At 49.8% G+C, this 16,586-nt stretch overlaps 1 protein-coding gene across 1 annotated transcript; it reads left to right on the top strand.

The window, feature by feature from the left end:
- Positions 1 to 10,562: 10,562 nt before the first annotated feature.
- LOC104390948 (zinc finger and BTB domain-containing protein 7C-like) lies at positions 10,563 to 16,586 on the top strand (the record flags this gene model as incomplete). Its single annotated transcript, XM_010000194.1, has 2 exons — positions 10,563 to 11,728; positions 16,547 to 16,586. Coding segments are annotated over exons 1-2 (1,206 nt in total), but the record flags the coding sequence as incomplete, so codon positions are not given.

Raw genomic sequence — 16,586 nt, 5'->3', positions numbered from 1 at the left:
CTGGTGTTCCCTTGCAGAGAGAACTGCAGAGCTGAAGGCAGAGGGAGCCTTTGCTACAACAATTAATTAAGGTTGAGAGATTCCCTCTTTCTTACATTTTTTTTGTGCTGCCAAAGATGAAGTGACCACTGGTCTGTGCTGGTCTTGCAGACTGCTGTACATGACACTAAGCAGTGGAGTAACCCCTGGCATCTGCACACTTGGCTCAGCACAGTTCAGTCATCTTCAGACATTGTAAAGGCAGGGGATACTCTGCAGTAATGGGCTTTTGTACCAGCTGAATTGAAAGAGAAATATTATAATGACTGAGGAACTGTCAGTTCTGATGAAGTTACATTATTTGTGCAAGTTGGAGAGAGTCTATTTAACTTCACACGTGGAAAGAGACTAGACCTACAATCCTAGGATTGCTTTTTTATCCAGACTTGCTCCAGTCAGGCAGTGAGTGTGTCTTGCTTTGAGTATTCAAACTTCAACAAGAATAGCTTTTTTTTTTGTTGTTCAGAAATAAAACATACTTAAGCCAAAGAATTTTGTAGCATTGGTGGAGGTTCAAAGGTGGTAGCCCAAAGCTGAGCACAGGGAGAAGGTAGAAGGTTTGCTGCCTCCACTGCTGGTGGGTCCAGCCATGCCTGCAGGATGAGAGAAGGTGCCTCCAGTGGGGACCCAGCCAGGTTATCCCTGACCAGGAGCTGCTGTGGGAAGGCATCACTCATCCTCACCTCCATTCATATCCAACTTTTTTTAAGTATGTGAAGTAGTGTGGAAAGTGCAGGAAAACAACTAAATTCAGGTTCGTGGTGCCCTGATGGTGGGGTAATGCTCCATGCCTCACCAGCTGCTCAGCTTCAGATCCCAGCACACATTTCTGTGTCTGCTTTTCTGCTTATATCCAGAGTGTAACCAATCCAGCTCACATCCATTCCAGATTTCTCCCAATTTCCAGTGCCTTAAGCACTTGTGTTGTCTTTAAGTATACTTTAAAAGCCACCCATTGTGTGAACATTGATGGCAAACTGCTCTGTGCTTAAAACTAGGCTAATTGCTTGGAACAATTTTTTCCCTCACAGTGTACATCACACACATCAACTGTTTAAAAAACAGAAACCCCCCCAAATACGATTAAAAAATATTTTCAATATTTGCTAAAAATGAAATGGGATTTCTAATTTTATCTACCTTCATCAATTTTTGAAGCTCAAAAAACAGCCAAAACAGCCAAAGCCTAAACAAATAGAACAATTTATCTTTTCAGAGGAGTGAAAAACTGTGTGTTCTCCAAAATAAATTTCAATCACTCTTTTTACTGTGAGAGTGACAGAGCCCTGGGACAGGCTGCCCAGGGAGGTTGTGGAGTCTCCTTCACTGGAGACATTCAAAACCCACCTGGACGCGTTCCTGTGTGATGTGCTCTGGGTGACCCTGCTCTGGCAGGGGGGTTGGACTAGATGATCTTTCGAGGTCCCTTCCAACCCCTAGGGTTCTATGAATCTATGATTCTATGTAGATGCATAAGGGGGGGAAGGATTCATCCAGGATTGTTTCCTTTACCAGTGACACCACATGTAAAAGTCCTCCAAATCCTGGATCATGGCCAGGAGGACCTCAAGGCTAATGTGGAGTCATGTAGAGAGGGACTGCTGAGGGTTTCCAACAAAAAGCCCCATAATTAACTGGATCTTGGGCATCTCCAGTCTTGCAGAAGCCACAGCAGAGAGGAACAGAAGGAACTTGATGCATTATCCCCTCCAGTTCCTGTCCTCCAAGGAGCTGCTTGGGTGGGTCAGATGTGACCACCTTCTAAAGCCCCCTGCTGCAGTCCCCACCTAGACACTGTGGTTAATTAATCTGCTCCTGCTTTGTGCATTGATGGAGCCCTCAAAACATCATCTGGAGCCAGGCTGGGCCTTCAGCATTGCTCCACTAATTGTTTCTCTTCATTTGACCATTTATCACTGGGCTCCCCCTTTGCCAAAACCTGCTCAGCTCATCCGATGGGACTTTTGATGCAGCGTTCAAGCTGCCCCCCAGACGTGACCCAAAGCTCCTGATTTTGGAGATGTGTATAAACTGAGAAATTGGGAAGTGTGCTGGGTAATTAAAAGAAGCCAGAAAGAAGAAACCAAAGAGAAAACATGGTCCTTCACTTATAGGAGGCATTGAAGTCTACTGTGGTCCTGCCAGAGCTCCTGTTTGGATTTTTCTGGGTCTCAAGAACTGATTTCAAGGAAATAATAGAGCCATGGACTTGGTTCTGGTGGTGTGATGGCATCTGCCAAGCATTGGTCCTGCAGCAGGCTCACCCAGAGGCAAGGTGCTGATCCACCAGACTTCCTACCAGTGTCTGGGAGCTTGTTCTAAAATGATGTTCAGGTCTAGCCAGGGTGGGAGACCTTGGGGTACATCTAAGGTGATGCTGGGGCTTTTTTGATACCTGGTGGTTGCCACGATGAGTGATGAGGGAGAGGAGCTCAGTCTGTTCATCATCACCTGCCAATGGAGGAGCCAACCCAAGCAACAAGGAACTGAGGCCAGGAAAAATGGCCTTGATTTCAATCCCTCATGGGCTGGGATTGGTCATGGAGAAGCAGCAAATTCCCAGTGCAACCAGTAGCACCCAAGCATTCAACTTACTGGGGAAGGATCAGATTCATCATTTGCCATATCACCAGATTGTATCTGTACCTAAACCAAGTTGCTGAAGATCAATGTGACCTGTGTAGGCCAGGGGTGGCTGGAGCAGGGATGGACTTGTTGAGGGACACGTCCTATTTGCTGCAATGTGTAACTAGGCTTTAAAAATGACCCAGGTTGGATCCAACAAGGGCTCAGATGTTTGTGCCTCCACACCTTGGCAAGTGAGTGAGTGGCACCTGTCATCACTGATTATCTTCTTAAGTAAGTAAGCCCTCCTGGTACTTCCCAAGAGAAGTAGAGCAGATCTCCAGCATTGATGCGCCCCATGTCTGCTTGGCCAGCTAATCTTCTTCTGTGTGGCTTTTGGAAACTGGGAAGAGTGGCTGTCACTAAAATCAACAGGGTGTTAAGTTTGTCCTTGTTGGGATTGATGAATACGCTGGAGGTGGTTCTCCAACACCTTTTATTTTGGGTTCCCTGATAGGACTTCAGGTGAAGATGGCTTTCTGATGGTCTTGCTTCTAGGAAAACCATAGTTCCAGCCCCTAAAATTCAGCTTTATAGAGTGTGCAAATATCTGTGGTTCACATGGGCCCACCTTGCCAGTCAGATGTTGATAAGGATGAATCTCTGTATGCCCAAGGATTTTGGCTGGAGATGAGCATGGATTGAGAAGGTCAGTAGGTAATGGAGGAATACCAGGCTGAAGGTCATAATGTGTGTGACCTCAGTCCCTGAAGTGTAACCACTTTTAATTATGTGATCAAACCGTGCTGGACTTCTGGGGCTCTTCCTTCAGGAGGAACCACTTCAGGCATCCTTGGCTCTGTGGAGGCTGGGCAATAAGGGTTGGGTTGTCTCCTTGCGGTTCCTTGGCCATCTCTCACCTCCCAGCACCATTGAGGGGTCTCCATCTGTGTCAACCTCACTGGGTCTCTGACTGGCCACTCCAGAGCATCCCCCTAAATAGTTCTGACCTGCTCCATTTATGAAGCCACTCCCTTGCCAGGAGCCAAATGATGCCACCTCTGCAGCCACCTACAAGGCTTTCTCCCTATCCTTGCTGCAAGTGAGCAACTTCCATGGCCAATGTGACCCTCTTTCCATCCTTCCTCACCAAGGCATCTCAGTCCTTGCCTGCTTTCTCCAGACCTAAGCAAAACCCATGATCTTTTTTTTAAGAGAGACCCTCAGGTTCTCTCCCACAACGTCACCTTCGGGTCTCCATCTCATTTAGAAACCAGATGACTCCTTGCAAGGGGGGCAGGGCTTGGTGTCACCTCATTTTCCTCATCATTTTGGGCATCTCACACACAGGGAAGTGGTTGAAAGGTGAGGAGCTCTCTCCACCTCACCTTCCTGCCCGAGGGGAGAAACATGAGTTCCTGGGGTGGGTGGTTTAATAACATGTTCTTCTGGAGACAAGATGTTCAGAGGGGAGACGTCCTTCAGGAAATATTGGTCTTTTTTTGACTTTTATGTTTTCCTTGGGGTATTTTTGTGTGTTTTGGGGTTTTTTTATATATAAAAGAAGCAGAAAACCCCACCACTGCCTGCCTTTGAAATAGGCTTTTAGAGATAGCAACTCCTTCTTGGTAGGAAAGAAGCAGCTTCTTCCAAACTGGAGTCAAGCGTTTGGCCAAGGAGATGGTGTCAGTCCCACAGGGCCAGCTTCATAGAGTCATAGGATAGAATCCCAGACTGGTTTGGGTTGGAAGGGACCTTAATTTCATCTATTTCCAACCCCCCTGCATGGGCAGGGACACCTCCCACCAGCCCAGGTTGCTCCAGGCCCCATCCAACCTGCCCTTCAACACTGCCAGGGATGGGGCAGCCACAGCCTCTCTGGGCAACCTGGGCCAGGGTCTCACCACCCTCCCTGATCACTGCAGGGGGCGTTGGCCTAGGTGACCTTTAAAGGTTCCCTCCAACCCAAACTAGATGCTCAGCACCCCAAATCCATGTCCAACCAATCCACGTCATTCTGCAGATGTAGAGCTTGAATCTCTGCTGGAGTTTTGTACCTGCAGAGACCAAGCAGGAGGGATGGATCTGGCTGGGGGGGGTGGGGGTGCTCAACCCCAAGCCCTTCTCCATGCCCAGGCTGGATGATGGGAAGAACTGGAAACACCATTTGTCTTGCCTGGAAATATGTCATGTTGACATTGGTCGCAGAGGCTCCTTCCTCCATCTCACTGAATTCACAAGGAACATCACGTGGGGGGTGGGAGAAGAGGAGAGGGCAAGAGTTTTGCATTCCTTGGGTGTCCCCAGGGCACCCCCATAGCTTCAGGGTGGCCCTTCTGGTGAGAGGGACTCTAGGTACCCCAAAATATGAAGCAGCACCTTTCCATGGGGAAAATCTTAGGAAAGGGGAAGGCCAACAATGCACATTTGAAGGCCAAATGCTCTGGGAATCTCTGTGCAAATACATGAAAATGTACAAAGATTAAAATATAGACAAATCAAATCCAGAAATATTAAACATAGAAAATACTTTCATAGAAAGATGAAGATATCACAGTTTATGGAAGTACCTAAAGAGACATATTCAAATATACCAATATTCAAATGAAATATTCAAATGCTGCATGTGATGGTTGATGATGCTACAAGTCAACATGCAAATCAAGGCCAAAATTTCCATCTCCCAGCTAAGGCTCAGGTTGTGAAGTGTTGTCCATCTGGATGGAGCAGCTGGGAAGGGGATGACCCCAGCCCTGCTGTAGTCCTGACCCAGGAGCTCCATGTTCCACAAGTCTGGACTCTCCTTGGCTGCCTTTATCTCCTCCAGCTCTGCAGGGCATTGGCGCTGGAGATGAGGAAGGAGATGGCAAAGGGAGGTGCTGATGTGGAGCCCTCACAGGTCTCCTGCTCCTGGTTTTGAGCAATAGTGAAACCCAGGGGCAGGATCCTGTCTCACCTTGGGGCTGACACGTCTTTCCCAAGGCTCCTCCAAGCTGTGGCTCTTCTCCATTTCCACTCATACAAATTGATGTAGGCAATGGACATGGAGTTGTTGGAAGTGGGTCCAGAGAGATGATGGGAGGGCTGGAGCAGCTCTGCTCTGGAGACAGGCTGGGAGAGTTGGGGTGTTCAGCTTGGAGAAGAGAAGGCTCCAGGGAGACCTTAGAGCACCTTCCAGTGCCTGAAGGGGCTCCAGGAAAGCTGGGGAGGGACTTGGGACAAGGGCAGGGAGGGATGGGATGAGGGGGAATGGATTAAAACTGGCAGAGGGGAGATATAGGTGAGACATGAGGAGGAAATTCTTTGCTGTGAGGGTGGTGAGACCCTGGCCCAGGTTGCCTAGAGAAGCTGTGGGAGTGTGTTTTATAATATTCTGTGGTCTGTGGCTTGTTTCTGGGTTGTATCACCCATGGTCAGGCAGGCAGTGAGGTTCAGCCATCACAGCTGGAGCTCCTGCCTGCACCTACCTACACATCTTCATCGTGCTGGTGTGGTCCTCACCACCCCATGCCAATAAAAACCCCATCATCCTGCCCAAAACCAGAAGGATTTTCCCCCCAAAAAGAGGACAAAACTCAGCTCCCCTTTTCTCCAGTTGCATCCTCAGGTGATGAAACTCAGCCACGTGTCCACCATCCTGTCTCCAACTCCTATCTCCTGGGATCATTCTTTTCTAAATGGGGCTTTTCATGGCAAGAAAGTCATGAAGGAGTTTCAAGCCTGCCCATAAATCCAACGTTTCAAGATGTCATCTGCAAAACACGTGTTTTTTTGGTGCCCTTCCCCCTTCTCCACCACCCCCCCCCCCAAGTTTTTTTTAACAATGCTGTGATTTTCTCTTGTGACATGGGATTTGTTTTGTTCTGTTTAACTCCATAACAACCTTCTTCTGCCTCTGTGTGTGAGCACTGGTGGCATTTGTCCCCCCTCAGATGCTATTTTTAGGCCCTGTTATTGTCACAGATCCCACCCTTGGCTTGGGGAGGGGAAGGAGAGGGAGGAAGGAAACCATCAACCTCAGCAGCCTGTGCCCATCCACCTCCCCGGGGGCCATGGGAGCTAGAAGGTCATTTCTCAGGCTCATTGAGCTCTAGAGCTGTCAAAACACCCTGTGAGTTAAAAGAAATATGCAAATGTATGCAAATGAGTGGGCTGCTTCTCTTCCTCCCTCCCCTCCCCCAACATTTAAATGACATTAATCACCTTCAATCTTGCTGGCATCCTGGAAAGTTACTGGCTTCTCCAGGGCTGCATCTTGAGAGGAACAGGAGGGAGAAAGAAAGGAAAAGGATCCCATTCTCACCCAAAGCAGCTGCACATCATTCTAGTTTATAATCATGTCCCTCCAGATCTCCTAATTTCTTATTGATTTTTTTTTTTTTTGCTTTGCTTTCTTGATGTTGAGTGAATAATCCACAAATTCTAGAGGATGGAGTTTAGTGTCCAGAAGGATCATAGAATGATTAAGGTTGGAAGGGACCTGAAAGACCATCAGGTCCCAACCCCCCTGCCATGAGCAGGGAACCCAACCACTAGACCAGGCTACACAAACCTCATACAACCTGGCCTTAAAAACCTCCAGGGATGGGGCATCAACAACCTCCCTGGGCAACCCATTCCAGTTCCAACAAATTTTATGAAAAAAATTGTCAGGGTAGTCAAATATTCTGCTTTCCTGATCTTTTGGGGTGATCTGGTGATAAAATCACAGAATCACAGAATCACAGAATATTAGGGGTTGGAAGGGACCTCCAAAGATCATTGAGTCCAACCCCCCTGCCAGAGCAGGACCAAAAAACCACACACAACTAGGGCAGATCCCTCAGAAAGGCATCCAGATGGGTCTGGAAAGTCTCCAGAGAAGGAGACTCCACAACCTCTCTGGGCAGCCTGTCCCAGGGCTCTGTCACCCTCCCAGGAAAGAAGTTCTTCCTCATGTTGAGGTGGAACTTGCTGTGCTCAAGTTTGACCAAAAGAAATTGGTAGGACAACCCGTCGCTTCATGTGAGGAGCTTCTTTACCAGGGATGCTCCTTTCAAACAAAACACAAAGAGTAGGAGCTATACACAGCAAGAGAAATGTAATTGCTCACATTTGTTATGAAGCCCTAAAAAGGAAGTTGTCTTTTCCTCCCTGGCTCACGGGTTATTGATGATCTGATGTTCCACTTGGGAAAAGCATTGGATTGATTTTCATGTATGGGTGATTGTCAAGGCGGGTTTGGGATGGAGCTGGTGGGGTGGTAGAGGAGAGTAGCTGGTTAACATGGTTAAGCCCAGCATGCTGTAATGAATCAATTTGTCTCAGACAATGGAGATAATTAGCATGGAGCTAATGAGCATACCGGGGGATGTGGGGCTGGAGCATCGTCCCTTGGCCAAAAGTGTCGGTGGCTGGAGCTGAGGGGGGACTCAGTGAGGTGTCATTCCTGGTTCCTCTCCCCATCTTTGGGCATGGGGAGGTGGCTGGAGAGGATTTCCAGTGGGTGGGCTGCTGCCTTCCAGCCCACCTTCAGGAGCTCAGGGATATCTTGTCCCCCATCCTGGAGTTGTTCCCACCAGGCCTTAGCCCTTCCTGAGGTGTTCTCCATCTAGGCCACACCATTTGAGATCCTATTCTATGATCTTGGGAAGATCATAGAAGAGAAGATCATTCTATTCTATTCTATGTTCTGTGGTTGGATGAGGTTTTGTGCAACCTGGTCTAGTGGTTGGGTTCCCTGCTCATGGCAGGGGGTTGGAACCTGATGATCTTTAAGGTCCCTTCCAACCTTCATGATTCTGTGATTCTTCCCAAGGTCTTCGCTCGCTGGCTCCCACACAGCCAGTGTTCAGCAGTGCTGAGGAGGTGTGGGGGAGATATCTGCAAGGTCTCAGCTGGAGATTGACCTTGTGGAGGAAAGTGGAGGGAGATGACATTCCTCTTCCCACAGGAACGTTTGCTGCAGAGTCTGGTCCCCTCTGCAGCCCCCCAGCCTCCTCCAAGGGTCACAGGTTTGCTGACCAAGGCGAAGCAAGGATTTCCCTGGACAACCTCCATCAGACCAGGCTCTTTCCATCCCCACAGGATGGTGGCAGGGGGAGGGTGGGAGTCAGACCCATGCAGTGTGACAGACCAGGTCCCCACAGCTGGTGGGAAGGAGGTTTGGAGTCAGCACAGCCAGAAACTGAGCAGGGAGGGACACCCAGGATGTGGTGATGGACCCCAGTAGAGATACAGAGGTGGCACAGGGTGAGACTGGGAACCTGCCTGATGGTGTCATCCTTGAGAAAAGGGCTGGAGCAGGGCTGCAGTTTTAATTATATGTATCCTGGGCTCTTTTGGAGATCAACTGCTGGGCTGGGAATTGTCAACCTGCAGCAGGGCCACAAGTGTGGGCTTGTAGAGGTGATACCTCAAGAACACATGCTCTGTGTCCTGGGCTGTCCAAAGGGCTGGTGCAAAGTCATTCCAACTGTTTGATGTATCCTGTGTGCATGATGGGATTCATTATTCCTTGCCTGCTGGAGGAAGTCACTCTCCTTTCCTGGGATTTCTCATGTGGAAGGGCTGCTGGAACCATGTGGAAAGAGGAAACATCTCACAGATAAAAAAAACAGCAAGAAAAAAATGTAACCATATTTCCTTTTGGGTGTGGACTTTTTGCTTCTGGATTTCCCTTTGAAGGTGGAGCTGCTCTGGCAGGGGAAGGTGTCTGCCAGATGCAGAGGGCATTTGATACCCTGCTAACAAGTCCAAACAGGATTGGGAAGGGAGCAAGCTCGGCTCATGGGTGAAGATAGTAGGCAGCCATCTGGCCAAGCTGTTGTCTCCTGGTGGGGTTCCTCTTGTGTTTCTCTTGGTGGTTAGGTGGCACACAACTCCTTTCTTGCCTGCCCCATTCCCAGATCCCTCAGGCAAACAACCCTGTGTGGGTTGTCCACACACTGAGGAGACATGATCTAGTTTCCAGGCATGAAGGAGCAGGAGGACACAGAACTGGAGACCTGCGGGCTCTTAAAAACCACTCTCCTGCTGTAGCAAACGTCTGTGACCAGTAGTCCCACCAGTTTGGGACATCCAGTTGTACCAGTCCCAAAAACAATTGTGTAGATGAGATGGGCACTCCCTGGCTGGTCTTGTTATGCCATGTAGGTGCTGGCACTTGGCAGCATGATGCAAGAGAACATCACCCATTCCTGACATAGCTTCTGGCAGGGGAAATCCAACATGTGCCTGGAAAGATGTTGGCTCTGGGAAGATGTGAAAGAAACATAATAAGGAAGGGAATGGTTGCACAAGGTTCCTAGGGTAGGGTTGTGAAAAAGAAGAGGAAGTTTATAGTGGTTCTGAAAATGTGAATGGGATGGGAACAAGGAAGAGAAGGATGGAGACAAAGAGACAAAGAAGGAGACAAATGTGGAGGGAAAAAGAAGTTAAATCACAGAGGACCTGGAAGGAGGCGAAGAGATGCACTAGGCCAATGCAAGCAGGAAGAGATGACAGAGGTGCAAGTGTGGCAAGGGAGAAGATAGTGAGAGAGGGCAGAGTAATTTTGACATTATTGATTTGCTCCAGGGAGACCTTCTAGCAGCCTTCCAGTACCTGAAGGGACTACAGAAAAGCTGGGGAGGGACTTTTGACAAGGGCAGGGAGTGAGAGGATGAGAGGGGACAGTTTCAAGCTAAAAGAGGGGAGATTGAGATGAGATATTGGGAACAGATTCTTTGCTGTGGAGAGCCTGGCCCAGGTTGCCCAGAGAAGCTGTGGCTGCCCCATCCCTGGCAGTGTTGAAGGGCAGGTTGGATGGGGCTTGGAGCAACCTGGGCTGGTGGGAGGTGTCCCTGCCCATGCAGGGGGGTTGGAACTAGATGATCTTTAAGGTCCTTTCCAACCCAAACAAGTCTAGGATTCCATGATCAGGACAATCCACTAATTCCTCACTGTCTGTGTTTTGTCCTAGGGCACTAAATGAGAATATGGCCAATGGCATTGAAGATCTTATCGGGATCCCATTCCCAAACCACAGCAGTGAAGTCTTGTGTGGTCTGAACGAGCAGCGGCACGATGGTCTCCTCTGCGACGTCATCCTCATCGTGCAGGACCAGGAGTACCGGACCCATCGGTCGGTCCTGGCCGCCTGCAGCAAGTACTTCAAAAAACTCTTCACCACAGGCACTTTAACAGACCAGCCCTATGTTTATGAGATTGATTTTGTCAAGCCTGAAGCACTTTCTGCCATCCTGGAGTTTGCCTACACCTCAACCCTCACCATCACCACCTCCAACATCAAGCACATCCTCAGCGCCGCCAAGATGCTGGAGATCCAGTGCATCATCAACGTCTGCCTGGAAATCATGGAGCCTGGCAGAGAGGCAGAGGAGGAAGATGACAAAGAGGACGAAGATGATGATGATGAAGATGAAGACGAGGAGGAAGAAGAAGTAGAAGATTTTGTCAATCAGGAGAACCTAACTGATGTCCAAGAAGTCAGCTGCCACCAAAGCCCTTCTAAGTCTGATCTTGCCGAAGAAGCATATACAGAAGCACCTAAAGACTTTCCAAATCACTACCAGGCCAGTAACACCTCTGGACACTTGGGTGTCATACGAGACTTCTCCATTGAGTCCTTGCTAAGGGAAAACTTGTACCTGAAGGCCAACATCCCAGAAAGGATGCCACCTCTCTCTCCTTTCACCCCTAGCTTCTTCCCCCATCTCTGGAACAGCGATTTTAGCTCTTTCTCCCAGCTCGAGGAGCCACCAGTAGACAATGGGCCCTTGGATCTGGTGATCAGAAAGAGGAAGATCAAGGAAGAGGAGGAGAAGGAAGACCTACCTCCGCCTCCTTTCCCTAATGGCTTCTTCAAGGACATGTTTACCAACACCCCAGCAGCTCCCTTGGGGCACATCAAGGCAGAGACTGACTACAGTGCTTATCTCAACTTCCTGAGCACAACCCAGTTTGGAGAAGTTTTTCCTCCATGGCCCTTGGAGGAAGAGAGGAAGATGAAGCCCAAGGCATCCCAACAATGTCCCATCTGTAACAAAATCATAATGGGAGCTGGCAAGCTGCCCAGGCACATGAGGACCCACACGGGAGAGAAGCCCTATATGTGCAATATCTGTGAAGTCCAGTTCACCAGGTGGGTGGGGGTCACCTCTGCCATCAGGGGAAGGGTGGTGGTTGGAGGGGCCACATCATGACCTGATTTCTAAGCTAAACATCTCTTTGCTACTAAAAAAAGTAGAAGCAAAGGAAGCAGGGCATGATCTTTCTCCCTTTGGAAGAAAAGGGAGGAAGGGAGGGTGGAGGAAGAACATGAACCTACTGATTTTGGTGGGTTGTGGGTCGTATCCACAACTCACTGGATCCATCCCCTCACCGGACAAGAGCTTAAATAAGTAACAGGATATTTCCAACCCCACCATAGTTCACCACAGTTGGACCAGAGGGAGCTGGAAAACAGCTGGTCAAGCAGCCAAGGAGGCTTCATCTCTAATGTGCTGGGAGTTGCGTTGAGGTGGGAAGGCCATTTAGCTGTGGGATGTAATTAGTTTGGGTTTGCACATTTTGGCAGAAGTGTGGACCAAGACCAAGTTCCACGTGTTTAGACATGACAGTGGCTTTCTGAGGCTGGAGCAGTCCTAATTGTTCTACAGTGGAAGCCAGGTGGGGGTTGGTCTCTGCTCCCCAGGAACAAGGGATGGGACAAGAGGAAATGGGCTCCAGTGGTGCCAGGGGAGGTTGAGATTGGATCTTGGGCAGCATTTCTTGCTGGCCAGGGTTGTCAGGCCCTGGCCCAGGCTGCCCAGGGCAGGGCTGGAGTCCCCATCCCTGGAGGGGTTTCCAAGCTGTGTAGATGTGGTGCCATGGGTCAGTGGTGGCCTTGGCAGGGCTGGGGGAATGGTTGGACTGGAAGATCTTACAGGGCTTTTCCAACATAAATGATTTTGTGATTCATCACCCTGAACATTGTCTGCCCCAGAGCCTGGCACCAACCATGGTCAGCAGAAAGAGGTCATCACCCTCAGAGAGGTAGATGAAGAAAAGGGATGAGCAAAGGTGTCATCCCTGACCACAGAGGCAACCTGTGGGGCATAGCATAGGGACCTAACTTTCAGGTGTCTCAAGACAGGCTGGGAGAGTTGGGGTGTTCAGCCTGGAGAAGAGAAGGCTCCAGGGAGACCTGAGAGCACCTTCCAGTGGCTGAAGGGGCTCCAGAAAAGCTGGGGAGGGACTTGGGACAAGGGCAGGGAGGGATGGGATGGGGGGGAATGGATTAAACCTGAAAGAGGGGAGATTTAGGTGAGACATGAGGAAGAAATTCTTTGCTGTGAGGGTGGTGAGACCCTGACCCTGGATTCCATGATTTCTGCTGGGATTTCCTGAAATCCACCACTTGCATAACGTGTTTTGCTCTCAGGGATAATCATAGAACCATAGAATCCCAGACTGGTTTGGGTTGGAAGAGACCTGAAAGATCATCTAGTTCCAACCCCCCTGCATGGGCAGGGACACCTCCCACCAGCCCAGGTTGCTCCAAGCCCCATCCAACCTGCCCTTCAACAGTGCCAGGGATGGGGCAGCCACAGCTTCTCTGGGCAACCTGGGCCAGGGTCTCACCACCCTCATAGCAAAGAATTTCCTCCTAATGTCCAACCTAAATCTCCCCTCTGCCAGCTTAAAACCATTCCCTCTTGTCCTCTCACTCCCTGCCCTTGTCCCAAGCCCCTCCCCAGCTTTCCTGGAGCCCCTTCAGGCACTGGAAGGTGCTCTAAGGTCTCCCTGGAGCCTTCTCTTCTCCAGGCTGAACACCCCAACTCTCCCAGCCTGTCTCCAGAGCAGAGCTGCTCCAGCCCTCCCAGCATCTCCGTGGCCTCCTCTGGACTCACTCCAACAGCTCCTTGTCCTTCTTATGTTGGGAACTCTAGAACTGGACACAGTTACTCCAGGTAGGGTCTCAGGCGAGCAGAGTAAATGGGGAGAATCATCTCATGCTTCCCAAAAATCATCAGCCTCACACCCACAGCCACGAGTGGTGTATTTGCCAGGGAGATGCAAACCCAAACAGTCCCCTCTTGAGGTCCCCCTGCGATGAGGGTGCCAGGGAGCAGAGGTTCCCAAATGGGATTTCTGGATAAATCAGTCCTTCCCATTAATTTCATGCTCAAGGAACTGTGGAGGAGCTGATTCACTGGGGGAAATAAGAGAAAATGTATTTTCCCAGGTGAGGAGTGCCACAACCTTCCTATCAGATCCCTTCCCCTTCACTTCAGTGGGATCCCACATCCCATGGTGAGGACCCCAATGTGCACCTATACCTGCTGCTTCCCTCTCCCAGAGACATCTGATCACAGGAAGCAGGACTTCATTTGATAGCTCATTAATTTTTTGTTCCTTAAACAAAGGCTGCTCAGCTTCTCATCTGCCTCTTTCCCCAGCTAAAACGCTGGAGAAAACTGCAAATATTCCAGCTTTTCCAGCAAGACAACCCCGGAGTGTTCAAGGAGAAACTATTCCAGCCAGAAAGGTTAACATTATTTGTTCCCATTATTTGTGTTGTGACAGCTCCCAGAGCCCTAATCGCTCTCCTAATGCAATTCCATGAAGGTTATTCACACATCCGGAGCGGGGTTCTCCTTCTAAGAGCTTTTCCAGCCCAGCTCCATTCCCAGAAAACCTCCCTCGGGTGCTTCACCACATCCCACCCTCCCCCTAATCTCAGAGGTTCTCCAGGCAGAGCCATAAAACCTTTCGTCCATCCCACAGAGCTGGTGCTGGAGCAGAGAGGATTGAGTTTCTCCCCGTCGATGGGTAATAATCCCTGTATTTACATTTGACAATCCCAATGCGCTCTGTGTTTATTCAGAAAAGTGATCCCGTTAGGATAAACATGACATATAGAGGTTGAAATTCTATTTGAGGTGGGGCTGGTAGTTCTGCTTTTTATTAATATTTCCCAGCACTTCACAGAACCAGCCCCTGCCTTCATCTCCTCACCACCTACCCGACTGGGATGATCTTTTCCACGCTGCTTTGTCGCTGGGGAAACATGTTCAAATCTTGGGATAACAGCATCTTGGAATATTGCAGAGTTGGGGTTTGGCCCTGGGCAGGGGCAGCAAAAACTGTTTCCAGAGGCAAAAGGGCAGGGTGGCAGAAATTAGGGCAAAGGCAGCACCTTGCAAGTTGTGAGGGCTTGATCTGCTGGTGTCAATATGTTTTTGGGGTGGTTGTTGTTTGGGTTTATTTTTATGCTCTGATGTTTTATATGTAATAATAATGACATGACTCCATATATTCCCCAAGCTAGGAAGATAATTCTTGCTGCTTCTAGATGTTCCCTTTATAAAAGGCAGCGTGGCCAGCAGGGCCAGGGAGGGGATTGTCCCCTCTGCTCTGCTCTGCTGAGACCCCCCTGCAGGGTTGGGGCCAGGGCTGGGGTCCCCAACACAGGAAGGACAGGAAAGCTGGGGAGGGACTTGGGACAAGGGCAGGAAGGGATGGGACAAGGGGGAATGGTTTTAAGATGAAAGAGGAGAGATTGAGACTGGAGAGAAGGAATACATTTTTCATGCTGAGGGTGGTGAGACCCTGGCCCAGGTTGCCCGGAGAGGTGGAAGATGCCCCATCCCTGGACACATTCCAGCTCAGGTTGGACAGGGCTCTGAGCAACCTGATCTAGTTGCAAATGCCCCTGCTCACTGCAGGGGGTTGGACTGGGTGGCCTTGAAAGGTCCCTTCCCACCCAAACCAGTCTGTGATTCTATGAAAAAAAGAAACTGCATTTGTTAAGAAGTGCTGGTGGGATGGTCATGATGCAGTTCCATGATTGTCTTGAGAAACCTTCTACAAAATGTGTTTGAGGCTGGATGTGCATGTGGTGGCCTTGGAGAAGCTGGCAAGGGGAGGACAGTGGGTGCAAAGCTGCCAGGGCGCTGCCTCTGCCTGCCTCGCCCTCAGCCCTGCTCCTGCTTCAAAGGAAATCTCCTGAGACACCCAGTGGTCACTGCAAGGATAAAAGGAAAGGGAAAACCAGCCTCAGGAAGGATGTTGTTTGAGGAGCATTGCCCCACAAGCTCGGCTGATTTTCTTGTCTGCAGGCACTAATATAGATGTACTGATTTAGATGTTACTTCATGGGTTTCTGCTTCATTCCAGAGGAGTTTTTTTCCTCTGATTTAGGCTGGTTTGGAATCTTTGGGATGGGCTGGAAACTCCTGATATGGAGGCTTGGATCTGCTCAATATTCAGACGCTGTCATCCCGGGAAGGAGGAGGTGGATACAAGTGCCAAGCTGCAAGAGCATCCATCCATTGGGGCAGTTCTGTGGGTGGAAGCCCTGGGATGAGCTCCTCACATTCCTGTTGCCTTTCCCTCTCCTGATCCAAGGGGCAATCCCAACTTTGTCCCTTCCAGACCACTCTGTCTGACCAAGTGCCTTAATGTATCCAGTTCTGGGGTCCCCAACACAGGAAGGTACATGGAGCTGCTGGAGAGAGTCCAGAGGAGGCCACGGAGATGATGGGAGGGCTGGAGCAGCTCTGCTCTGGAGACAGGCTGGGAGAGTTGGGGTGTTCAGCCTGGAGAAGAGAAGGCTCCAGGGAGACCTTAGAGCACCTTCCAGTGCCTGAAGGGGCTCCAGGAAAGCTGGGGGGGGGCTTGGGACAAGGGCAGTGAGTGAGAGGACAAGGGGGAACAGTTCCAAACTAGAGCAGAGTAGATTTAGGTTGGTTATTAGGAAGAAGTCCTTTACCAGGAGGGTGGTGATGCACTGGCCCAGGTTTCCCAGAGAGGTGGTGGAGGCCCCATCCATGCAGACATTCAAGGTTAGGCTTGACAGGGGTGTGAGCAACCTGATCTAGTTAAAACCATCCCTGTGCACTGCAAGAGAGGGCTGGACTAGATGACCTTTAAAGGTCCCCTCCAACCCTGTGATGATTCTATAATTCTTTTGCAGGCAGGACAAGCTGAAGATCCACATGCGGAAGCACACGGGG

This window comes from Chaetura pelagica, unplaced genomic scaffold (genome assembly GCF_000747805.2).
Source record: "Chaetura pelagica isolate M959 unplaced genomic scaffold, ChaPel_1.0 scaffold600, whole genome shotgun sequence".
In the NCBI taxonomy this organism is placed as follows: domain Eukaryota; kingdom Metazoa; phylum Chordata; class Aves; order Apodiformes; family Apodidae; genus Chaetura; species Chaetura pelagica.
The sequence above is the reverse complement of the archived record's forward strand: the minus strand, read 5'-3'. Positions and strand labels throughout refer to the sequence as shown.